The sequence below is a fragment of the Myotis nattereri genome, assembly GCF_964212035.1.
Source record: "Myotis nattereri genome assembly, chromosome: 8".
Lineage (NCBI taxonomy): Eukaryota > Metazoa > Chordata > Mammalia > Chiroptera > Vespertilionidae > Myotis > Myotis nattereri.
Genome location: NC_138083.1, coordinates 70666848 through 70693331, shown reverse-complemented (window position 1 = coordinate 70693331; position 26484 = coordinate 70666848). Strand labels below are relative to the sequence as shown.

At 51.6% G+C, this 26484-nt stretch overlaps 1 protein-coding gene across 2 annotated transcripts in view; it reads left to right on the top strand.

The window, feature by feature from the left end:
- The window catches only part of TOX2 (TOX high mobility group box family member 2), a gene marked incomplete at its 5' end in the record, with an annotated part of 116421 nt that overhangs the window by 9434 nt on the left and 80503 nt on the right, over positions 1 to 26484 (top strand). Inside the window, one exon of one of the 2 annotated variants that reach the window (XM_081097521.1) lies at positions 12504 to 12629. The exons of the other annotated variant lie outside the window; for it this stretch is intronic. Coding sequence (XP_080953647.1) covers positions 12504 to 12629 — 126 coding nt within the window. Of the gene's footprint in view, positions 1 to 12503; positions 12630 to 26484 lie in introns of those variants that run through there. 2 annotated transcript variants of the gene reach the window in all.

Below are 26484 nucleotides of genomic sequence, written 5' to 3'. Positions count from 1 at the left end.
TCGAAGGACAACGAGTGTGGGCTCCATCCCAGTTTTTTTTAAAATAAACAATAGAGTCCAAGGAGCTTCCCAGTTCAGAATAGGTGTAGTGCTTCTGGTTGGGAAGGTCTCTTTTCTCTCCTGTATCGGTTCCCTTTTGTCTCACTGCAGCTCCCACAGGGACTCTTTAAGGTCCCATTAAACATTCAGACTCACAAGACTCACACAGGTGACACGTGGGACCTGTCTCCTCCAAGGAGCTGGGACAGGAATCAGCACCTGCCAGCAGAGCACATGATTGCTCCTCGGTCTCTGCAGTCGCCCACAGAGGGGGCGGGGCGTGCATCTTTGCAGGCTCCCCACCCCCATTCCAGGTTTTAGTTCAGGGGCAAGGGAACGAGACCCACAGAGGGTGGGTTGGGAAGCCACCCTGGCTTATTCCCCCAGAGGACTCCTGTTGTTCGGTGCAGTTTCATTCTCTTTCCTTTAAGGGTCCCTGCAAGGGGCGTGCCAGTTTCAAGAGTCACTGTGCTCAGGAAAACCTAAAGCGTGGCTTCTTTATCAGATATTTATAATTTATTTATAGTTTCTTCCAGTCTGGATGCAACTTACCAACCAGGGGTCATTTTTACATAAACAGAGTTGCCTAGTAACATAGTTAACATCCCAACTTCATCAGATTTCCAGGGGAATTATGCTAGGCAATAACAAAGGTGAAATTCTTGTGCAAAAGGGAAAAGGGTTTGGTTAGCTTTTTACTCAGATTCACATTCTATTTCTCCCGAGGGGTGGTGCTTTTTGGCCTCTATTTTGGAGGAATGAACCCCTCAGTGTGTTTTGTAATATATTCCATGTTTCTGTACAGTTTCTGGTTGATCCGTAGAAGATATATACACATTCTGGACAAGAGATATGCTTTGGGATCATTGGCCTCGGATCCAATACTGGCTTCTTAACTTAATGAGTTATTTCATTTATTCATTCATTTGTTCAGCTACCCAAAGAACATTCACTGCCTGCTGTCTGCAGGGCTGTGTGCTAGATGCCAGGCATGGGCAGGTGACTAACACCTGGTCCTAGCTCCTGAGGAGCCACTGTCTTAATAGAGAGACAGGCAAAAATAAGCAGTTCCAAATGGGTGCGGGCCCATCACACCAGGCTGGGAGTCGTCAGGGAGGTCTTCTCAGAGGAGGAGGCATGGACCTGTATTTGAAGGTGAATTTGCCACATGAAGAAGGTAGAGAAAAGCATTCCAGGTAGAAGGAACAGCATGTGCAAAGGCACGGGAAGAGATGACAGTGTCAAGTGATGAGGCTGGAGAGGGGAGCATGGGCATTTAGAGAGCTCCTTCATATCTCTGGGCCTCAGTTTCCTCATCTACAAAATGGGGTTAACAGTGCTTCCCTGTTTATGAAATTAAATGAGACAATAATGCATGTTTAAGCACCTGGGATCATTTTTAATTTCCTTTCAAAATATGTCTATGGATGCCTAAGGGCCAGGCTTTGATTTTCATACTGAAGGGCCTGGCCACCCGCCTGTGCAGTACAAGCATTTCCTCCCGGGGCTCTTCTGTGAGTTGTCTCATCTCTCTTGGATGAAGCACTAAATGTTGGCATGCTATCTTGGATTATGTCTTACAGTATCAGTGAAGCACATAATTGTGTTTTCCTAATGGCTCGACATTAACAATAAGCCGTGACCCTGCTGGGGCGTTCTCTGGGACGATTTTCCATCTGCCGACAGCCACGCATCTGTCTGATGCCCTGTCAACACGTCCTGTCATTTGCTGCTTTGTCTTGCTTTTCTCAAAGGTGGCCGGCCACCTCCCACATACCGGCTGGGGATGCTTGCTTAGCTTTGGGGGCATTTACTATCTAGTAACCACGAGCCACACATCAGGATGAGCTGAGGAGCCATCCTGGCCACGATCGAGATCCTTCTGATGTGTAAATTGGATCCTGTCATTTCTCTGGGCAGTACCGCCCAGTGGGTCTCCCTTGTGGCTCGGTGAACTCTTACCAACCTATCCGACCTCTGCTTACAGCCTTCCCGTGGTTTCCCCTAGCGTGTAGATAACATCAGAGGCCTTCCTTGGCCTCTGGGTTCTTGTGTGACCTAGCCCCTGCCTGCTCTGCCAGCCTGTCCAACACTCCAGGCTTTGTGCTGGGGATACCGTGCTGAGCAAAGCCAGCCCTCCCCCTGTGATTCCAGTCTAGCTCCCCAGGCCTGGGCAGTTTTCCAGATACCCTCATCCCTGCTCTTTATTGCCCGAGGGCCTTGCACATGCCCTTCCCTTTGCGGGCATGGCCGGCTCCGACTCATCCTTCAGGTCTAAGCTTCATCCTCACTTCCTCAAAGACTCTGGCGCCCTAATCTGTGCAGTTCCCCCGTGATTCTCTATCATAGCCTCCAGTGTATTTTCCTCCCATGGCGTGAGGTATCTGTGAGATTACTTGAGTGTCTGCTCCACCTTGAGGACAGTGAGCTTTCAAACCACTGGAGTCGTGTTTGTTTGCTGCATCCCTGAGTCCCAGCACCTTAGCATGGTGTCCGCTTGTCGTAGGTGCTCAAGAAAGAGCTGTTGACGGAACGAATGAATCAAGGTGGTGGTTATAATTCCCAGAGATGGCCGCTGTAACATAGCCCGGGCTGTGTGTTCAGGAATAATTCCCTCACCCTCTCTGGGCCTTACTTATTTGGGCATCGTTGCCAGGAGGCATAAACACATCTGTGTGAGAGGCCCGGTGCCTGGGGGCTGCAAGTGCTAGTACCTGTGAATTAACACTGGAACCCCATGCCTCACCTCCAGCCCAGCCCAAGGAAGAAAACGGAAACGGGAGTCCAGAGGGTTGATGTTGGAAATCCTCACCATTATGGTTCTTAAAGCTTGGCTCCTGGGCCAGGGCTGGCGGGCCTCAGCGCAGCCACCCTGTTTGTCCACTTCCCGTCCCCCTAAGGTTAGCGGCCTTGCCGTTTGCAGGGGAAGGCTTCACTCCCGGTTGCTTGGGTTGGGGTATCTGGGGCGCAGCCAGAGTGGCCTTCAGGGATCACAAGTCTCTCTCTAGTCCGTGAGGAAGTTTCTGTTGAGCAAGCAGCACTTTTGGGGGACTTTTCTCCTAAAATGGTCACCCTTCCTTTTTATTAAATGAAGACTATGTTTCGGAAATGGGGAGAAGTGACTTGTTACTCTCCCCCAGGCAGACTCAACAGTGTTTACTTGGGCACTTGGCTTAGTATTTAACGCTGCAAACTGCTCCTCCCCAGCCTGGTCCCCCAGAAGCCACTTACCCATCTTTCTCTTCTCCCCTCCAACCTCCAACGTGTGTAACTTACCTATTTATTACGTTTAGTGTTTATGTCCCACCCCCGCCACCAGCTTCACGAGGGCGGGGCTCTGCCATTTGCTCATGGGTGTATCTGTGGGAGCAAGGGTAACTGCCTCTGGTCTCAGCATTTACCCTCTCACCTGGGAAACTCCTACAGACATGTTTTCAAATTTCTGCTCAAGTGCCGCCCCCTTCAGGAGGCCTTCCCTGCTCTCCCCAGGCCTCTCTCCTTGCCCCACCCCAGCACCTGGAGCACCAGAGGCTCCCTAGGAGCTGGGCTGCTCTCTGTCCCCAGGAGATGGGGCCTTGACCGCCATGTCCAGGAGCTTGGGCTTTACCTCCAGGATGGTGGGAGTTGAGGTGTGTTACATTTCAGAGCAATCTTTGTGGCTGTCCTGTAGGGAAACACTAGATGGGGCAAGAGTGGATGTGGGAAGACAGTTGTGCGGTGATCACTGTGGTATAGGAGTGGCTCAATGATGGCTGGGGTTGCCCTATCTGATAGGGTAGCCCTAGCCACATGTGGTGATTTAAATGTAAAATCCTATCCAATCAGATTTCATTCCTCAGTTGCACCAGGCATCTTCCTATAGCAAGCATGTCAAACTCGTGGCCCACAACGAATATATTTGTGGCCCAGCCAATATAATGGTATGTAAGAAACATTTCAATAAAAATTTCGTAACTTAATTTTTACAATATCCTGTTACACATAATTACCAATAACAAACTACAATGTTCACTAATGACTGATTACTATAATCGTGTTGCATTCATTTCCCTTACACGACTTACGCGCAGGCACACCATTTCTCTCCACTAATACTAGCAGCGAATATTTTAGCAGCCGATTGCCACACGTCATTAGTCTTGGACTGACTTGTTTGGTGTGCGCAACAGGAAATATTTCACTTTCAGAGAACAAGAAAAATAGGTTTATTTGCATTACGCTTATTAATTTGTGCAGTTATTCAGTGTCTGGTAAGTTAATGTTCAAGAAAAAATGTTAATTTTTATTAAAATGCTCTATTATTTTATGATAATGATGACTCATTTATTTCAGCCCTTTGTATTCAGCGTGTCTCTATTGAAATAAACCTACGTTTCTATGAAAATCAAAGCTTTTGTTTTTTTGTGGCCCACATAACTTAAACCTTGTTTATTTGGCCCGTGTTAGCCTTTGAGTTTGACGTGCTTGCCTCTAGACTAGCCCCTAGTGGGCCGTGGAGATACAGAAGTCTCCCATCATCGTGGAAAGCTCTGTTGGCCCATTCCAGTGTGGTATGTAGTGGAGGTGGGAATGGAGGGTCATGGAGAAGCTTGGGAGATATTAGGAGGGAGAATGTATGCAATTTGGGGATGGGTTGGATGGGCGGTGTTATAGAGATGGGGTGTCAGGGGTAAGACTCAGGCTGTTGGCTATGGGCCGAAGTAGAGCTCCTGTGTCAAAGGAGTGAGCATTGTTATGGCTCTTGTTAAGATGTCCTGCCATTTTCCAAGAGGGTCATGCGTGTTCAGCAATAGCACGAGAACGCGCCCGATTTATTGCACCCTTCTGCATGGCTTATTACCTTTTGAAAAACCCTCCATTGTGTATATACCTCTTGCCCAATCTGCCTTCACTTAAGTCTCACCTGTGGACCAGGAGGTCTTTGTGATGAGGGAATTATATGTACATTAATGCAGATTTCAATAAAAAGAGTTATGTTTGCCATTGTGGTACAGTCCGATGCTGTTTAAATGCCTTTGGTAATATCTTCAATCAGATGGCAAATAGAAAACAGGAAAGTTCATAATAAAAAATGAATTAGGGCGATTAGCAAAAGGTGAACCGCTTCCCTCCCCAGGCGACAGGCAGAGTTGACGGAGCTTTGCAGGGTGCCTCCTGTCCAAACACAGGTCTGGATTATTACAGACTCTGAGGTGGCCCTGGGGTCTGCTCAGCACATAGGACTTGGTTATTGCAGTCAGTTTTGCAAAGGTCATGAACATTCCCGTGGAGGGGGCGCCAGGGGCTCACACCCTGGGGTAAGCGGGATGGGCCTCTTGAAGAGGGGTGTCTGACTCAGGGCGGCCAGGAGCTGCTGCTTCCAGGTAGGAACATCAGCAGCCTTGCTCCCCCTCCCTGCATCCTGTGGGGCCCTGGAGAACCCCATCCACCCCTCTTTCCAGCACCTCCCCCAGGGGTGCTTTTGGGGAACCTTTCCCAGCTACCCAGCTATCTGGTGCTGGGGGTGGAGTCCTTTAAGAACGAGGTAGTGGCCTGGCTGGTGTAGCTCAGTGGACTGAGTGTCGTCCCATGGACCAAGAGGTCCCGGGTTCAATTCCCGGTCAGGGCACGTGCCCGGGTTGCAGGCTTGATCCCCAGTAGAGGGTGTGCAGGAAGAAGCCCATCAATGTATCTCTTTCATCGGTGTTTGTATCTCTCTCCTTCTCCCTTCCTCTCTGAAATCAATAAAAATATATTTTTAAAAAGAATGAGGTAGAGGTAAAGGCTTTAATTAACTATTGTAAACACTGGGACTGGTTTCTGTGGCTTCAAAGAGAAGTAGAATTTTGTTGACTGAGTAAAAAGTGTGTGGGTTTGGAGCTCAAACCAGAAGGACATGGGGCTTCCACCTCGGTAATGTAGGAACTCACACTCACCCAGAGCGGGACCATGGAGGTCACACCACTGGTGGTCGGGTGGTTGTGTCCATATCAGCTGGCTCACCTCCACAGTCGATGGTCGGGGTTGGGTGACACCCATGTGAGCTATGATGGACAGGTTAATACCATCCGAGTTAGATGACCTCCACAGTGGGCTGGTAACTACCGACCTCAAGCTAGAGCTTGTCAAACCTTAATTTGCCCGTGAATGGCATGAGGTCTTGTTAAAATGTGGATTCTGATTCGGTAGATCTGGGGTGGGCCAGAGATTCTGCATTTCTAACAAGGTCCCAGTGATGCTGAGCCTGTGTGCAGTCGAGACGGTGTGGGGACCTCGGTGAGTGGACAGTCAGAGTGCAGCCAACACTCCTCTTTACCAGGCCCTGATGTTCCAGAAGCTGTCTTCCCTAGAATAAGCAGAAACCATGGCAACCGGGATGTATCACGTGGGACCGCAGCCCAACCCGCTGGCCAGGAGAAGGGCCTGTACCAGATGCCTCCTAGCAGTGGCACTGCCCACGGGGAAACCTCAGCCCTCCCACCCTGCCCGAGACAGAACTGAGAAGTTCTGGGAAGATAAATACGGACTTTGGGTTTCACATCAACCTCAAATTTTATTATTTAATTTTATTTTTCAGTCCCATTCCAGAAAGCCTGTCTTGAATGAGATAAATTAGAGCACACCCCTCCCCTGACCCCCCACTCTCACCCTCCCTCTGTCATCTCTTGATTGAGACCCTGGAAGGAGTTGCCAGGATGATGCTGGGGGCGGGCAGTGAAACGCTGGCAATCTGTGGGAGGGAGGGCACGAGGCCAGTGGGCTCTGCAGTCTCCACAGACATGCAGAGCGGGAGTGGCATTAATATCCCACTTAACGGAGACACTCACCCTTACCAAAGGGGCATGGCTAGCAGGTGGCAGAGCTGGGGTTTGAACCGGGTCTTCATGCTGCAGAACTCGTTTTCACTCTGCCTTTGGGTGGGTGGGGGCTCAGAGCTCCTGTGGCCGGAAAGAGTGCATTTTTGGTTGAGGAGGGGAGGAAGGAAATGGGAGAACACCAGGTAGACAGACACACTGGGCCAGCTGTGAGACCTTGGGGCACCTTCCTAACTTCTCTGAGTCTTGCTTTTGGCGTGGCTTGTTTCTTTTTGGTCACTTATTCGTAAGAATGCGTATGAGATATAAAAGTATATACCCTCCCTTACAGAATTAGAGCCAAAGAAAATATAAAATCAAACAATTCTAGGTGGGAAATGAAAGCAGCTATGTTGGCTCAGGCTTCTTACAGCTCTTGCAACTGGCCTGCAAGCCTGGCTCTGGGCTTCCTGGCGGACAAGTGAAAAGGGAAATGGGTTTACTGCATGATCTCTTCCTTTGGGAGAAGAGGCTTGGCGGCTTCTCACAGGAAGCACAGCCTTCACTGGCATTTGAAGCTAAAAGAAATGTCTCTCACCAGCCTCGCGGAGGTTCTCAGGCCACCGTCTCCCAGATGTAAAAAGGGGGCCGAGACCCTGGTCCCTTGCCTCTCTGGCTGATCCTGGGGAAGGCGTGGGTATACAGTACCTGGTGCATGCCTGCTGTGTAGTGGGCCCCTGAGGACAGAGTTCCCATCCCTCTGCCCCGTCACAGCTTCTGGGTAAAAACTGAAGTCAGCACAAAGTCAGCCCAAACACACCCGGGCTTGCCCAGAGTACAGTTCTGCTGTCAGAACCCAGGCAGGGGGAGGGGTGTGTGTGTGTGTGTGTGTGTGTGTGTGTGTGTGTTGGGGTGGGGGTGTTGGAAGCTGCTTAATAATAGGATAGATGCCAAGGCCAGTGGGGCTGTTTGACAAAATGAAGCTGGCACACGGTGTTGTGCATACGCCCCGCAGAGTAGTGGGGTGGGAGGATGAATGAGGGCCCCTTTGGTTTGACCATCTGTGTGAATTCGAATTCTGGGAGGGCTGTGGGGACGGAGGGGGTGATGACAGAGGACGGAGGGAGACAAGGCTCGGGCGTCCTCAGGCGCGCAGCATGGCCCTGTGGTGCTCGGCATGCTCAGCGAGGAGGCACATGGGGTTCAGCAGCCACCATGTCCCAGTGGGCGTGAGGGTCCCGGCGGGGCACCTTAGGGACGCAGAGTGGCTTCAGTCACTTCCCTTGGGTGAGATTTGTTTAATAGAAGCTTGTAGTTTCTCAGCACTTACAGGTGCCGACGGAGGCATCACAATATTGTGAAATTAGGCAGCAAAGCTGACTTTATTTCCAGCTTACTTGGCAAGGAAGCAGCCACCTTAGTTAGCACCAATGGTTGGGTATGACAGAGCTAAAATTGAACTTGGCAATTACCGCCCGTGAGCGGTTCTCGGTGCTGTGAAAGGAAGGTTCCATGGAAATCAGCCCTGGTAATCACAGGGTTTAAAATTAGTCAGTTTCTATTAAGGTTGCTCTGTCAGCATATGCTATGGGGTGGGAGGGGAGGGGGTAGAAACTTGGGTTCTGACTGCCTTGGGTTCCCTTGTGTTCACCTGCACCAAGTTAAAAAAAAATTACATGAGTTACCAGGTAAAGGTGTGAAAGACCCTGTGTTACTATCATGATGCGGGGTGGCCATCTGAATGATGGCTCACTTAAAAGCCCTTTTCTTTTTCTGTGTGTGAGCTCACACCTCTGTCTCAGCTTCTGGGTTTTCTCTAGACTTGTGAGCAGTTTTCCAAACAGCTTCCTGCCTCCACCCCCACCCCCACCCCCCACCCTCCCCTCCCAGGATGTTGTACGTGAAGAACGCAGCTTTTGTTTGGCCTCTCCTGGTCCCAGAGGAAGCAATGATGTGATATTGTTGAAGGTTTCTGTGCCCTTCATGGAATTATTCTCATCAAGCCTTGACTAGACTGTTTCAGCAACCTCAGACATTGTGCCCATTTTGCAGATAAAGACAGTGAGAGGCTGGCGGGCATGTGGCTGCTGGTGCAGAGAGAGTCAGACAGAAAGGTAAAGCTTGTGCAGATTCAGTTCTAAGTTGGCCTGGGGTATGTGCATGGACCCTCGTGAACAAGAAGATAGAAACTCAAGTCAACTCATTGCTTTGAACTCAGTTTCCTCATCTGTAAAATGGGAACTTGTGCTGGGCAGATGGGGATTAAATGAGATAGTCTAGGACAGTAGAACCTTAGCACCAGTGGCTGTTGTTACGAAGAGTGATATTTATTGTCCACCTACTTTGCGCCAGGCACTGTACCAGACCCTTTCCAAAGGCGATGGCTGCGTCACACAGAGAGCCTGAAAGGAAGTCTTAAGATAAATCAACGCAGGCTCAGAGAGGGTATAACCTTGTCCAGATCCTCTATGTGAGTAGGACTAGGGCCAGGATTCCAACACAGGGGGTCCGACACCCCGAGCCTGGCTGCTGTTCCTGCTCCTCCCTCTGGGAACAGCTGAACAAGAAAACAGGCAGCCTGGATGAGCTGCCTCTTTGGCCCAGATGAGAGAAGCATTAAAACAGAAATATCTTCTCCAAAAGGCCGTGGCTCCTCCACAGGAAGCTGAGTCATCTCTCTTTGTTTTGAACCATCGAACTGCCTCAAAATCCAAAAACTAAAACTAAAACTAAAAAGTGCTGAGTTCCGTCAGGGTGCACGGCCCCTCCCTGGCTTCTCCCCAGAAGGAGCCGAGTCGAGGGTCTGTGGAGCTGGGACCCCCTCCACCCAGCATTGGGTACCTGGCCCAAATGGTGCAGAATGAAGAAACGCACACACTGGGGTTTGTCCTGCTGCCTCAGCCTTAGTTAACTAAGCGCATTCCAGGTGGGTGCACCTGGCCCAGCCCTGCCTGCCCCATGGGGGGTGGGGCACCCTCTCAGGGTGAGTGCCTCATGGTCAGGACACTGCTCTGTCACTGCACACCTGTGACAGCATGGTCACAACCCAGAATACCTCCTTCCAGCCCATGTGGCGGAATCACGTCCAGACTCTCTTGTCATCAGGCTCAGTTCTCACGGACTTGGTTTCCTGCACTTGCTCGCATTTAGTGAGTGACAGAGAGTACAGGGACTTGTCCCTTATTGTCCCACCTCTGCCTCTGAACATGCTTCCTCTCTGCTCTCTTTCCAACTCTGCCCCTCCTTCGAACCCCAGCTTGAATGGCACCCTTTTCGTGAAGTCCTCAGTCAGTTGATGGCCCTGGGGCCGTAGCTGTGAGCACTGCCTCCCTTACATCATAAGTTCTCACCTACTTACGTGAGCTGGGACGTATGTCTTTTAGGGCAAGGACAGTTCACATGTTGCCCTATATGGAATAGGGAGAAGGCAGAGGAACAGAAAGTGTTTGTTGAGTGAATGAATAAGTGATAATCGAAGGAATTTTACCTTCATGCTTTCTCGGTAACTATCAGTTATATCTTTTGCTTATCAGAGTTTCTGGTTTCCAGTGAGCAAGTTCAGCATTCAACAAGCAAATCTGGGCCTCTTTCTGTATCAGTAAATGCCGGTCATTTTTCATGACTGCCTAGTATTCCATTGGGCAGAGAGCTGTGATTATTTAACCGATCCCCGTCAATGGGTTTTATTGTCATTTCCATTTTCTTACAAATAATGCTGCAATGAAGAAATAAATGTCCTTGTTCATATGAAATTGGGCCTACAACATCTTTTTCCACCTTAAGCTTACATAAGTACTCATGGGTGATTTCTTCTCTCACCCATCCAGCTTTGTGGGTGTGTTTCCAAATCTTCAGTATGTCTGAAATTTCCATGATCTTTCTGTCACAGTGCAAAATGCGCAGCTCCCTTTCCTTCAGACAAGTTCCGTGTGCTTGGCTCTTGGCCTTGGACTTACAGATTATGTGTACTTCCTGTTTGTTATGAACCTACTACTGTGTGTTAGACCCTGTGCTAGGAGGTGGGGCCTGAAGATGAATGAGACAGGTCATCCTGGCCATCAAAGAGTTCACAGCATCTCGAGGAAGATGCACAATAGACATAGAAATAAAAACCATCAAAACAAACAACCAGAAGCCATCAGCTGGAGGAGTGTGCCACGAAGATAAATCTGGTGCAGGTGAAATCAGAGCCGCCCTCTCTGGGGAGGGAGGATATATATGTGTAGGGACCAAGGATGAAGAGTCAGTTTTGTGAAGGTCTGGGCAAGCGTATTCCAGGCAGAGGGAACAGCATGAGAAAAGTACAGAGGCATGGAAGCAAGACTTCTTCCTTCCTGGAACCTTTTCTCATCCCCTCACTGCCCCCTTACACAGACACACGGGTACCAGCCTTTTATCACTCGGTGTTGGCTGTCTCGTAGGCCCTTCTCTCTGCACCTCATTTATTATTGTTACAAGTGCTCAGTAGTGAGATGATTCCTCAGAACTCCTCTTACTCAGTCCCGGAGGCTCTCTGATCTGCGATGCTTCCTCAGCAGCCTCTGGTGTTTCTGAAATATCCAAAAAATAAAATTAATATTGGTTCAGTAGTGCCCAGCACACTACATGGCACGTCAGAGGTCTATCATCCACGTTTTACAGATGAAGAAACTGAGACGCAGGGAAGTTAACAGGTCAGCAGGCAGAGCTGGGGTTGAATCCAGTTCTGTTTTACTTAAAAATCTGCCTTCTTTTTGGAGCCCAGGCTAACTGCTCTTGTGCGGAAGCTAAGGACACTGCAGGGGGATCCCTAGTGCCCGCTCTGTCCCAAGCTCGGTCCAGTCGGTGGTAGGTGACCTTGGCCCTTGGCCGACTGCCTTCAGAGGAGTGGGAAGGAACCAGGGGAGGCCCTTGTGTTTTCATTTAAAATTACAAATATAATACATGCTTGGGGAAAATTAAAAAAAAAGAAAAAGAAACAGGAGAGAAAAAAGCAACTGAAAATGCCTCCTTCTCCTACTCCCCGGGAGAGCCACTATTAACAGTTGGGAATTTTCACAGTGCATATCCAAACACACACACATTCAGTTACTGCTTTTATACAAACAGGGTCGTGCCCTTGACTTTCTCCCAACTGATTCCAAGTCAGCAGCTACAGACCTTCCTCATTCCATCATATTCCACAGAATAGATGTATCTCAGTCCACTCCCTCGACCCGATTTTAGACGTTTGCCTTGCCTCTCATTCTCTGTGCAGACGCCTGTGGGCGCACATTGAGCACACGAGTACAGGCATTTCCGCAGGAGGGGTGCTCAGAAGTCTAATTGCTGAATGAAAAGGCACATGATTTCCACACACGGACAGGTGCCACCCAATGGCCTTCGGGAAGCCTTTCCCGTTCAACACCCACTGCCCTACGCCCCAGGCGATGGGTGAGAGGAGACGGCTCTTAAGCCACCAGTGATGCTGAGCTGAGCTGTGTACACAGGCTGCCTCCTCTGCTGCTGCCAGGAGCTCTGAACACATGGCCCAAATTGGGATAGAAGATGGATTTTGATAAGAGAGGTTAAATAACAGGTTTTTCCATTTCACCTTACAGGAATGGGATGGGGGTGGGGGTGCTGGGCCTTCAGCCAATAGAGGACCAAGAGTTGTCAGGAGGCTTACAAAGCTTGCTATTTCTGGCATTTTTTTCTCTTTCTCTGCTGATTATGCAGCAGAATTGCACAGAGACTGTCGTGGGCGCGTTCTCTCACTGTCTGGGCTTCTGTGGAATGAGACCCGGGCTCCTTCTACTTGCAAGACACTGGTGCATTGCAGGTGTGTTTCAGCAGAAGGTAATCAGGGGGTGCCTGCCAGCTCCTGGGGTGGAGGTGGTCAGATCGTCGCTGTGGGATGAAGAGATACACGATGCCTGGGTGGGGACAGGCAGGGACCTGGACAGGTGCTTGTCACATTGTAGAACAAAGATATTTTAGAAGGTCATGGGTGGCCAGAGTATGATAGGTGCCTGGGGTGCTCAGAAAGCATTTGGTGGTTCAGTCATTCATTCACTCACTCGTTCAGCATACCTTGCAGTGGGCCTGGCTAAGTGTGGGTAGGGACCCCAGCCCACTCCGAAGCAATGATGGGGATAGCATGTGAGTAGGATCCCAGAAAATACCTGGGGTGAGGCGTGGGAAGGGCCCTCCAAGGAAGGTGGGGTGAGGAGTAGCTGGGGACGTCACCAGGAATGAAGTTCGAACTGCCTCTTCCATTGGATTTTGGAATTTGTGGAATCAATAAAAGTTCCTCCCCAAATTTGGTGAGTGCCACCTTTTTCTTTTGTCCACTAAGGATATTGAAAAATAACCAGTTGAGGTCACCTGTTGTCATTTTTGTGGGAGAAAAGACAGCAAAAAACGAGGAAGGACATCATCACAGATTTGAGGACAAGCACATCTACACATAATAGGTGACAGATTTTGAATGCAGGAACCTAACATGAATGCCATTTTCCAGCCGTCCCCAGCTAGAGATTGTCTTTGTGACGGGAGTTGTCTGAGTTGGGGGCGGGGCTTGTCGCAGTCGACAGGGCTGCACCCAGCGCAGGAGCCTGACCCCTTCTGGTGCTGAGTTCCCACAGCCCTTGTTGAAAATCTGCGTCATGCACGTGCGTCCCAGAAATGGAAATGACGCAGTCAGGCCTGGAAAACCCCGGGCAAACCAAGAGAGACCCAGAAATGGGCTGCTGTACCCCCTGGGTGATCTCCACTTTCTCCGCACTAGGTCTAAGAGCAAAGACCACAGGCCTCCAGGTCTGCTGTGAGGCTGTGGAGCCAGCCAGCCATTGAGGAGATAGCTGTTGAGTGCCCACTGTGTACCAGGGTCTGGGTTAGGTTTCAAATCCCCGCTGGGCCCCAAATACAATTAATGACAGAGCGCAAGCTTCTTGAGCTTTGCAAGACTTACTCTCATCCATAAAATGGGAACATCGATACCTACTTCCCTCTGTTAGGATGATTATGTGTGTATATGCTTGTATGTGCACACATACACACAGCCTAACACTTTGCCTACCAAGTAGGACCTCCATAAATGTGAATGAATGAATGAATGAATGAATGAATGAACGAATGACCCAGAACATCCAGCTGTGCTCGGGAAGAGGATTTCATGGCTCACACTGTGTGTGTGTGTGTGTGTGTGTGTGTGTGTGTGTGTGTGTGTGTCCTGGGGAGCTTTCCTCTTGTGCTTATAGCCAGAGACCCTGTGTTCTGCTTTTCTTCTTAGGGGGCGCGACTGTAAGGCGACAGACAGTATGCTTCCTGGCCCTGGCTGATAGGACTTTCTCTGGTGACTTTCATGGGCTCTTGACTGGGAGAGGGATTAACAGGGACTTACTTACTGGCTGTCTTGAAACAGAACTGACTCTTATTTTGGACACTTTCTGAGTAGCGTACTGAATACTAGTCACCAGCATTGCATTGCTGGGGTCTCGGGAGAACAGCCAGTCACAGAACCAGTGCTTGCTGAGAGCCCTGGGCTGGCCGGGGAGGACGGCCTTGCAAGGGAGGTGATTTTGGAAGGGAGGGTGTGGCTGGAGTATCCCCCCTCACACCCCAAGCACGGTGAACAGAAGCCGAACCCATGTTTAAGACTTGGCTGTGAGCCCTGGCCCTGTCCTTGCTTGCTGTGGGACCTTGCAGGTCGCCTTACCTCTCTTGAGCTGGGGTTTCCTTGCCTACAGAAGGGCGGACTGTTGGGTGGATTAAATGGGATAAGATCTAGGAAGCCCATTGCTGGTGCTTAGTAAATAACGATGTGCTCCCCTCCTGGTGAGGGGACCCGGCTGTCTGCTGGCACAAGGCCTTGCACACAGGGGGCACCCACTGAATATTTATGGACAGAATGAAGGTGCCCAGGGAGTGGGAGGCCGGGGTTGTATGTGTGTGTCCTGCTATGTAACTGCTCTGTGATCTTGGGTAAGTTCTTTGCCTTCTTTTGGTCTCTGATTCTCTCAGAAAAGTAATTCAGGCTGTCCCCACCAACCCCGACTGTTCTACTCCATGCTGGAAACCAGGGCTGTGGTGGCACCTGCCGGGGACGCTGAGCGTCATGTTTGAAATTCATTTCCTTCCTCGGTTAGTGGCATCCGTGAGGACTCCACTCCCTGCTGCCTCGTGCATTCACAAACCCTACTATTCAGTAATTAATGAAATTGGGAGCCCCAGGAGGCAGCTCTGCAGCGGCAGCCGGCAGCCCCGATGGCCTCAGCAGGACCCCAGGGCGGCCGGGCGGCCCCATCTCTCTCTGTTCAGTCTGGCAAATGTTCCCGTGTGTGGACAATCGCAAGTGAAGCCCTGGCATATCATGGACCGGGAGTGGCTTCCAGCTTCTGCCAGACCCTGGAGGCCATTTCCCAGGGAGGGCCTGGGGTCTCCTCCCGCTGTGTGCTGGGCTGAGCCCGGGAGTGGGATCAGGTGGGCCTGGATCCGCGGGCTTCGCTCTCTTGATTTCTGGCTCTGAGGCTTTAGGTGATGCACTCACTCACCTTCTCCGGGGCTTACCTCCTGTGCAGAATGGAGCCACAGGAGCAGCAGCCCCTCAAGGGTGGGGCGTCGTATGGAAAGGCAGCTTTGATTTGCGTGTCCTCACCCAAGAGGGTTCATGTGAAGGAGACAGTGGCTTTAAGAGGTCCTTGTCTTCACTCACACCCCTCCCCGGACATGCCCTCCACCATCATGCCCATTTGGTGAGCACCAGGACTGTCCACTCCTTGGCTTAAGGCATCCTTGACTCCCCTCTCTGTCCCACTCCCTGCAGGTGCCTCATTCCCTGCTGGCTCCAACTTCAGGGCACAACCATTTTCTCCGCCCTTCACCTGGGAGCATCCCCCAGGCCTCCATGACTCCACCTTCCCCCGTGGAATCTGCTCTCCTCACAGCAGCCAGTGGCATCTCTGTGAACCCCGCCCCAGCTTATAGCCTTGGATTGGATGTCCCAGGTGGCCTGCGGGATCTGCTTGGATACCCTCTATCTGCCCACCTGGGGTACAGGTCTCATTTCAGTGTCTGAAGTCAGCAAGCTGCTTCTTCCCTGCCAAGCAGAATCATTGCCCTGCTGCTTCCGAAAGCCCCCTTCCCACTGATCAAGCTGTCATGCTTCTCGATTTTGTATATGCAGCCCCTTGGTCTAGAAGCAGGGTTTCCTCCATCCCTCAAACTCCTGCTTATTCTTGTAGACAGAGCGTGGCATCGCTGCTTCCCCGAAGCCTTCTCCGATTGCCCCCCGTCCCACCTCCAACCGTGTGGGCCAGGGACCCTTTCCTGTGCCCACCCCGTCAAGTCCTCCCCAGCAGTCCTGAGATGCCCTTGAGGGGCACACCCGCGATGATGCGTCTTTATCTTCCCGCCTCTGGAAGCCTGGATAGCACAGAATCGTTGCTTGGGAACATTAATTTGGGCAGAAAGTGCAGAGATCCTTGCAGATTAAGTGCCTTCAGACCTAGACAGACTGGATTATAATCCTCAGCCTGTGGTCTGATTTGGCTGTGTGATCTCAGACAAGCCACCTAACCCTTCTGAGCTTGGAGGGCCGTGAGGAGTGACAAGATGACACCGACAGCCAGCGCCTTCTTCTTTCCCACTTGCCGGACAGTAAATGTCCCCGAAGACACGTAGGACATTTGCTCTGAGCGGAGCAAACCCAAAGAGGGGCCAAGCCCAGTGGCCCCCGTACTGTCCACAGCAGAGCCCTGCATAGAACCCCCAACAGGAGCAAAAATAGCAGCCGTGGGGCAACCAGAGATGCAGAAGCCACAGGAAGAAGCCGCAGGCCGAGCGGATGTCAGCTGCTCAGAGGCCCCGCTGAGGTTCCTCCGATGTGTGTGCCGAGCTTTGCAGCCGCACCCCTGCCCTCGCTGGCGCCTCTGACCACAGCATCAGATAAGGCCTCGGAAAAAGTGCTGGCTTCCTTTCTCTGGGGAGGGGTCATCGAGTGCCATCTGTGGGGTACGCTCCATCCCCTGTTGCCTCCCTGCCTTCTCCTCCCCTCGCTCCTGGCTTGTTCTGCCCACCCTGCTGCTCTCCACTGGCACACTCCCACCCGAGGCCTGTGCACGGGCCGCCTCTCCCCCACATACCTGCCTGGCCCACTCTCTCACCTCCTCCTACTCTTTGCTCAACTGTCACTTTCTTAATGAGGACTGCCTTGACCACCTGTTTAACTTGCAGGTCCTCCATCCCAGCACTTGGGCTCATCTCACCTGCTTCCTGTAGTTCTTAGAACCTTCTACCTTGTGGTGCAAGTGACTTCTTGACGATGCTTTTTGTTTGCTTTCTGTCTCCAATGCAAGAGGGAAGCTCCAGGGATCTCTAGTCAGTGCTGTATCCAGGGGCCTGGAACAGTGCCTGGCACCAAGCAAATGCTCAATAAATCTTCCTTTGGGATACGGAGGCATGAGTGAAGCGGGAAGAGCCAGCCCAGCAAAAGGGGGTCAGGCTGGGTTTGTGTGGATGCTTATTTCATGTGCATGTACACACATGGGCACATGTACACACCCACATACATGCCCTCAGCCACTTTCGGAGCCTCTGTGTGTTCAGGACAGGGCTGGCCTGGGACTGATGGTCATCGAGTGTTTGTAGGAAGGAAGGGGAGACTGACGGCAATGCCAGTGTACAGGAGACCTGTGCTCCAGGCCCAGCGCCTTGGCACGTCCAGGCGTGGTTCAGCTGGCAGGAGAGTAGCGCTCCTGTGGGAGGTGGGGAGGGCTGGGGCTGGAGACATCAGCAGGGCCTGGGCACCAAGGGGGAAATGTGGGCCTTCATCCTGACAGCAGGGCCTCCGAAGGGTCTTGAGCAGGGGAGTGACTTATGGATGACAGGATGGACTTCTCCTGGTTTGTGATTAGGTGCAAAAACCCAGGCCTTGTTCTTCCACCCTCTAAGCTTCAACTCTATGCCAAGAACCTCTTGGCAGTGCTTTCACAAGGTTTCTTTTTTTTTTTTAATTGATTTCAGAGAGGAAGGGAGAGGGGGAGAGAGAGAGAAACATCAATGATGAGAGAATCATTGATTGGCTGCCTCCTGCACACCCCCTACTGGGGATCCAACCCACAACCCAGGCATGTGCCCTTGACCAGAATTGAACCCGGGATCCTTTAGTCTGCAAGCTGATGCTCTATCCACTGAGCCAAACCGGCTAGGGCCACAAGGTTTCTTATGAGCCCATTACATAGATGAGGAAACTGAGACTCACAGAATGGAGTCTCACAGAATCCATCCTTCGTGTGGCAGCCTGAGTCATCTTCTGCTTGTTTGTTGCCTGCCTCCCCCAGTGGACTCTGAGACCTGTGGGGGCTGGGGCCGTGTCTGTGGAGGATGCAGGGAGCTCTGGGCCTGTGAGGATGGCCAGATGCTCCTGGACTTGTATGAGGAGACAAGTGCCCAAAGAGGAGCAGACTGATTCCTGTTACACCTGCTCTTGGTTTAGTCCTAGTGCAGCCCATAGTCTCCATAATGTGAAAACTCTGCCTGACATTTTAGCAGCCTGAGGGGCCACATGTACATGTGGAAAAAGATCAGATCTGGGTTTGAATCCCAGCTCAGCCACCTAATAGACAAAAGACCTTGGGCAGTTTCCTTTACCTTTCTTAGCCTCAGTTTCCTCATCTGTAAAATGGGGATACAGAAGGATGGTCTCCCAACATGTGTACCCAGTGCTTGATTCAGCTCTAAACAACCTCATCTGAAATCCAAAGTCTGGGTTCTGACTAATGGTCTGTGGATCTGTGTGCTGCCACTGAGGACCCTCGTGGGGCACAGGGCAGAGCCAAAAACCTCATTTCCTCTGTTTCTCGGCAACCAGTGTCTTCTTAGTCACCTGGGGTTAAGTTGGGTTTTGTTGGCTCAGGAGCAGAGGTTAAAGCTTGGGCAGAATGAGCCCAGGTGTGCAAGCATTTCTGGTTTGATTTAAAAGGCAAAATTTTTTTTTATGAATCATCAGAAAAAGAAATCAGGAGGAAGTGTGTGACCAAGGAGAGGAAATTAGGGTTTGCAAGCTGCATGAGTCACCCCTCTTCTGACTCCTGGGGATCCCTTGCTCTTGGCACTTCTCATTCATCAGAGACGCGGGGTTCTGCATTTGGAAAACACACTGGGGCCTGTCGTGGTTTTGATCTGGCTCCCTTTCTACCACCGATGTAGATTTCTCTTTCTGAACCACTGACACACTGTTGTAATCCTCATTGCTTTATCGGATGTTTCTTCCCTGCCCAGGCTCTCCTCAGGGTCCTGCTTCCTGGTCCCAGCCCTTATCGTCACAGCAACTTCTGCCTGGTTTCCTAGACAGGCTCCAGTCTCGCCCTCCCCAACCCACCCTTCGTCCCGGAGCCAGAGGCCAGTTTCCAAAATGCAGCTCCCCAGTGTGGCCCTGAGTGCTCCCAGGTCAGGTCCTGTTTGCCTTTGCATCTCAGCTCTCACTGCCCTCCTCTCCAATGAATGAGCCCCCCTCTCCAGCTCTCCGCCTTGGCAGATGCTGTGCCCACTGCCCTCTCCCTTCCATTTGGTGCTTCCTGCCCTCGCCTGGCTAATTCGGTTCAGCCAGCAGGTAGATTTGCTCGGAAGCCACCCACCTTCTCTGAGCAGGCTATGGGCTCCCATGTACTCTGGTCCCCAATATGCTTATTTCAGTCCTGTTCCCCTCACTGCACCCCAGCTTCAGGAGGACAAAGACGGCGTCCCTTCCATCACTGCTGCCCTCCCCGGCACTCAGAACAGAAGGCTGTTTTAAGCAAGACGGAGTGGGCAGTCCTGCGTGATGGGCTTTGTGGTGTGGGGGTGCCTCCTGAGGCAGTAGGCAGGGGTCTTGGGTCCATGTCTACCCTGCTCTCTGCCTGGGGTGGGGGGTGGGGGATGGAATAGAGGGGGTGGCCATCATATTGCTTCCCAGTAGACTAGGAACTATTTTCCCTGATGGCGGAGGTGGGAAGTATCCGTTTCACTATAATATCTGTGTTTATGTACGGTCTCCCCTTTGTCATCAAACCAAGTGTATATTTTGTTCTGTGTGTGTGTTTCTGGGTAGATTGCCTCCTGTGTGGCTTTCCTGCTTATGTCGTGTCTTTGTGTCCTTCGGCATCTTGCTGTCTCTTTAATTTGACGGAGCCATTTCTGCATCGTATATATTAACTGTCTCATAGTTGGTGCTATTTTCTTAGTCTGATGTCCTTTCCCGTTTGGCTTTATTATGCTTCCTTCTCCAGAAGATATTAATGCGTGTGTATTTGAATCTGTCAATCTCCCTTCCTCCGTGATTGCTTCGAGGGCTGAGGAAGCTATCCCGCCGCCGCACATCTGATAAACATTCTGTTCTGTTTTCTGATATTTCCCTAAAACATGACTTTTTATATTTAACCCTTTAATCTGTTCCGAGGACGTTTCGGTGGGCGGCTGGCAGCGGGTATCTGGCGCAGTGTTCCTGAATGGGAACAGGCTAACCCTGTTGGCCCCATTCTGTTTATTAAGTAATTGGTCCTTGTCTCTCTGTTGTCCAAAGGAGAGACAACATAGGGTGGTGGTGTGAGTGTGTGAGCTCGCACAGTTAAGATTGTGGCTTTGCCCCGCTCTGGCTGCGGTCCTTGAGCACGTTGCTTCAACGAGGCTTCTCTTCCCTATTAAACGGACCGTAATGCCGCCCTCATAGGCTTGTTGCGAAGACTGAGTGAAATATGGGATGTGAGGCTCGGCACATAGGGAGCACCCTCCTGAGCCGTAGTGTGTTTCCATACAGGGCGTCTGATTCTGCCCTCTTTCTTCTCTTCCATTGATTTAAAGTTCTCCGTCCATGTCACTGCCACACGGCTTTCACGATTTAACTGTTGCTTCACAGAACATTTTATTACTCTCTGGCCAGCGTGACTCTTCTTTTAGAAACATTGCTTCAGACGCTCACCTTTTTCTTTTCTTTTCAGTGAATGTTATTCCCCATCCACTCTGCACAGTAGCCCCACTTCAGTGATTTCTAGACAACCCTCCCCGCAGCATACACCCCACTTTTATCGTCCTCCCGGATGCCTAGCCTTTGCTCACTCTGGTCCCCCTGCCTGAGAGGGGTACATCCACTGCTCTCACCGGGCCTATCTCCACCTGGTGCCCTGCACCCCCGGTGTCATCAGTGCTAATGCCTCTGCTCCCCGTGGACCCCAAGCTTCCCTGGAGATCTGTTCTGTGCCCCTGGTCCCTTCAGAGACTGGCAGGTGGCTGGGTACATCGTAGGTGGTCAGTCGGGGCTTGGCGTAGGCAGGGATGCTCCCCACATCCTTGAGCTAAATCTGGCTTCTTCTGGACACACACGGCTTGGGGACCCGGTAATGTGCTGGCTATAACCCTTGGCATGCTATTGCCAGTAACTGTGGGCTGTCTACCAGCCCGGACCTCAGTTTCCCCAATGGGATCATGAGAAGGTCTCTGAGTCCCTGTGGTTTATCTTACACTTGGTGGCTTGGTAGTAAAGATGAAGTAGAAGAACTCATTGGCATCTGATGTGCCTTGAAGCAAGTTTTCTCTCTGTCTGTTTTCTGGAGAGAAAAGGCAGATTAGTACAGAACCCCCCACCCCACCCCACTGCCCTCCTGGCTCCTGTGGTGCAGGGTTGCTAAGGAGAGCCCAGGCCTGGGGCAGGGAAGTTCGACAGTCAAGAGCAGAGGGCAGCTGGGGTGAACAGAGGGCCCTGCCTTTCTAGGGCACCTCGGTGTGCCCACGCACTGCCAGGCGGTATGGACACCCCCACCAGGGCCATTCCCTCCTTACAGGAGAGGAGTCTGAGCATCAGAGAGGTGGGACCCCTGCCCCCCCACACAGCGGCTGTGGGTGCGGAGTCGGGCGTGAACCCGGGTCCACGGGCTTCCAGAACTGGGCTGCCCCAGTGTTCTCTAGGCTCCCAGGTCCAAGGCAGATTTTAACACAGCACTTAAATACACAGCCGCAGTGTTTACAAATATCATTTCCTGTGTTATCTGGTACTGGCAGAAGGAAGTGAACGTGGTACTTTGTCTGCGTTAGGTTTTGGGGTTAGATGCAAAAGTGCCAAGTTCAGATGACCTAGAAAACCTTTCTAGGTCAAATTACACTTTCAAAAGGTTTTTTTTTCTCCCTTCTTTTTTTAACCGCCCCACGATTGAACGCTGTCGTTGACATATTTCCCTTCCAACAATACAAGCCCTTTGTGGCATGATTGCGGCTTGTTTTGTAGCGCTGGGGAGAAAATATCTTCCAGATCATCTGCCGCTCATTGTCCCAGCCACACTTGCCCCCCAGCCCCCAACCCCGTGCCACAGTCCCACCCGACGGACGCTCCTGGGCTGTTAGTTAATTGTCTTTGGCAAGGATCTGTTTTGGGACTTATTCCCAACTGCTCAGATGATAGATAATTGTCAGGCACAAATACTGGCAGCGCCGGGTGACCTGAGGCTTTGGGCCGCTGACCGCTGACCACAGCTCAGCCTCTGGGGAGGAGGTTGCAAGTGGACAGCTCTGTGTCTTTGTGAGGCGGCAGGGCAAGACCGCAAGAGAGGCCCAGCCTCATCGTTAGAGCCTGGGCTCTGAATCCTGACTCCGTCCATTTCCTGACTCTATCCAGTTCCAGTTCCTGGGTTTGAATCCTGACTCCATCCACTTACGAGCTGTGTGTGTGACCTTGGGCAAGCCACTTAACCTTGTGTGTCCTCAGTTTCCTCTTCTGTATAATGGGAGCCTTAGGAGTGTACCTTGCCTCATAGGGCTTTTGTGAGGATTACATGAGCTAATTTTTGTAAATCAGTTAAAAGAGCGCCTGGCTTTTGATAAGCGCTATGTAAATGTTGTCCAAACGAGAATAGATGATCATCACTGTAGGGGATGCTGTCGTAAGTCACCCAGATCTCTACCTGACTGAGACGCCCATTTGCCAGCGTTGACAATGTTGGCTGTGCCTGGCTCACAGCTAAGCTCTCCCTGGGTATTGCCTTTGGTGGAAGGAGGGGGCCTTGTGCAAGGCATCAGTCACCCTCCGCCAGGGCGGCCTGGATCCAGTGACTGCCCACTTGGGAATGCAATGGCTCGGCTTCCTGCCTCAGTTTGGGACATCTCTGCAGAGCCGTCCCAGCTCCAGACTCAGTGAAGGCTGAGGCTTCTGTGAGCTTCTCACAGTTCAGCTTCTCCCTCTGCCCGGTCCTCCTCACTGTCCTGCAGGCTCCCCAGTGAACTTCCTGCTCATCTCAGCGTGTTTCCCGGGACCCTTCCCTACATCCACAGGTGTCCACAGATGCCGAATGGGTCTTTTTAAAAAATATGTATTTTTATTGATTTCAGAGAGGAAGGGAGAGGGAGAGGTGGAAATATCAGTGTTGAAAGAGAATCATTGATCGGCTGCCTCCCGCACACCCCCTATTGGGATCAAGTCTGCAACCCAATGTGCCCTTGACTGGGATCGAATCCGGGACCCTTCATTCCGCAGATCAATGCTCCATCCACTGAGCCAAACCAGCCAGGGCTGAATGGATCTTGATATCCATGTGAAAGACACATTCCTTTCACTTGCTTGTACTTCCAGAAGCTCTTTGGGGAGTAGCCTTAGGGTCCTGCACGGTCCCTGTGCCCCATCTTTGGGGTTGTGCCATTTATGCATGATAGACGTGCCCTGGCTAGCTCGCTGTGCTCCGGAGGGGCCTGGCTGGACGTCTGAAGGCAGGTTGTGGAGCTCTCACTGTGCAGATGGGGAGAGGAAGGTCTAGCTCTGGAAAACCCACAAAAGTCTAAACTTACCGAACTGCCCAGGGGCCGAGAGCCTTGCCCATTCAACCCGTTCACACACAAATGAAGAACTGAGGCCAGAGAGAGGAAGGCCCTGTTCAAGGCCACACAGCGAACGAGTGCCTCTCTCCAGCTTTGGGGGGATGGTCCTTTGGGGAAATAGTGCGGTGGGGTGGGCTCAGAAGTGGACGTGGGCAGCTGGTTACGGTGTTTTGGTCCCGCCAATGCTTTCATAGATGGTCCCCGGCAGAGGGGCAGCTTTGTGGCCTGGGATGGGTGTCAGCAGTGGTTTCCTGGCAGGGGGCAGCATGGGAGTGAGCGGAACTGCAGGGAAAAGAAAGAGGAGGGAGGTGCAGGTGGAGTACAGAGCTGTGGAGGCCTGGACGTGTGGGGGCTTGTGATCCATGCAGCGATCCCAAGACATCTCAGAGAGGCAGAGCAGGGGCGGGTGGAAGAGGCACGGAGGCCAGCCTGGACGGTCAGGTTGGCAGGGGGCAGGCTCCCAAGCGCATTGAGTGCTACAATAAAGAATTGGGACTTTTCCTCGGGCGGGGAGTTGGGGCTTGAAGGAGAGGGACCTGGGCAGAGCCAGAAGGGGCCTTCTCTGTCGTGATCCCCACTGGCCCCTCACTGCCTGATCAAGTCTATGCTCACCGAATAGTTGTGGAATGAATGAATGACTGAATGGGAATGGAAGATTGTTCTGAGGAAAGATGGCTTCAGCTGCAGGGGAGGAGTGGGCAGGGGGGAGCAGGGAAAAGCCCTAAGGCGTTGAAGAAGCCAGCTCCGGTGGGAATGGGTTTATGGGTCAGAGCTGGGAGTGTGGGTCCCTATCCTCTCTCCTCCCCAACCCAGAGAGGCCCACTAGCACCAGCGTAGGCGAGACCGGACACACTGTGGGTGCAGGTGGGACGAGCTGAGAAGACACACACATTGGCATCTCCTGCAGCAGAACCCGGTGGCGCAGGGTCATTAAAGTCATGAACCAAATCTGAAGGGGTCCTGGCCCTGCCCTTGGATGGCCTCATCCGCCACGCCCTGACCCACTTTGCAGGCGCAGCTCCTGCCAGCGCAGGCAGCCCTGTTGGAACTGTTCCCCCTCAGAGCGACCAAATGAAAATGTTTGTTGAAAACAACATGTGCATAATTAAAGCTTAATGAGCACTTGTCTGTTTGGAATGTGCAATTAGATTTATAATCGGGGATGGGAGTGAGCTCCAAATGGCTTTAAATGGAACTGAGAGAGAGGATAATTTTTGCCATAAATCTGCGGTAATGCGGACAGTAGGTAGAGACACAGGCATGCCAGGCGGCCATGCTGTGCCCACTGGGCAGTCCTGCCATCCGGCCGTCTTGGCGGCTGCAGCTGGCTAATGGCCTTTGCGGTGTGTCTGCTCTGGGTCGGGCCTGGAGCTCCGGCTGCAGCCTGTGAGCTCTGTGATCGGGGCTGACTGTGGGGAGATGAGAGGTTGGTGCTCTGGTCCCAGGGGCACTTGGCCAGGTGAGGAAGCCGGTGTCATCACCATGCCACCCTGAGCTGGGTTGTGGCTCCCTATTTTGTCCTCTGCTGTGTCCCAGCGCTTAGAACTCAATGAGCATTTGTTGAATGAGTGAATGCCTTGTACCAGACTCTTGCCTGAAACAAGTCCCTCTCCCTCTGTGGGCCTCAGTTTCCCCATGTCTATCAGGTGATTTGGATTCAGCTATTGCTGATGTGGGCACTTCTCTCTCCAAGGTTCTGGGTGTGGAGCAGAGGGTGGCTGGGCCGGCATCTAGATCAGTTCCGTCTAGTAGAAATATACTGCACATGGCATATGGACCTTATAATGCTCTAGTAGCCACATTAAAAAAAGGACAAAGAAATAGGTGAAATTCAGTTTAATAATATATTTTAGTTAACCTCATATATCCAAAATCTTATCATTTCAGCATATATTCAATAGAAATATATCGATGCGGTATTTTGCATTCTTTTTAACACTTTTGGTGTAATAAGTCTTTGAGACCGATGTCTATATCACACTTACACACATCTCGGTTTGGACTGGCCACGTTCTGAGTGCCCAGCAGCCACATGTGTCTGGTGGCCACCATTCCAGGCAGCGCAGGTCTAGAAGGAGCATGATGTGGTTGGAGCCAGGTGGGAGGGCTCTGCTTGCTCCTCCGTAATCTGGGGACAGTGGCTCCCACATCCTGGAGGAGCCTCCTGGTAGCCCTCTGCCACCAGAGCTGTAGTGATCAGTGGCGTTTACTCTCACTCTCTCAGTGTTTTTTCTTGACTAAAGCAAGTGGCACCATTCACGGAGGCTATTCTCAGCCATGGGGAGGGGCCCTGCAGTGGCCACATGCTGGGCTTGCTCAGGAGGCCTGCTCCCAGCGCCTCCGGCAGGCTCTCCCCCTCACAGGTACACAGAGCCCCTGGCCCAGAGTGGTGAGGTCACCAGCCTGCAAATGGTGGGAGTGAGAAGCCAGTGTGGGCTATTGAGGGGCCAGCAGCCTGGGCTGCACACTCAGCTTGGGCATGTCCTGGCTGTGTGGCCGTGGGCAGGTGCCTAACTTCTCTGGGCCTCAGTCATCAGACTGGATTGTATTTCTCAACAGGCAGACTAAGAAAGTGTGTTATGCCTGGCAAAGCAGGACCACCAAGAAGGAGAAAACTTCTTTTTTGGGGGAAAGAAATTGATATTTGATTTTTCAGGAAGAAAGCGTGAAGTCATCATCATGGGGAAAATCAGGCTTCAGTTGGACTCTCTTATGAAGATTTTAATTTATGAATTTTATTTCAAATTACATATGGCGGCTAGAGGCATCCGAAGTCTATTCCACGCTTAGAACCTTAAAAGTTTGCATGAAGCCCCACAGTTTCTTCATCTACTGAAGAGAGGCAATTAGAGCACCCTGATAGGGTTGTTGTGAGGAT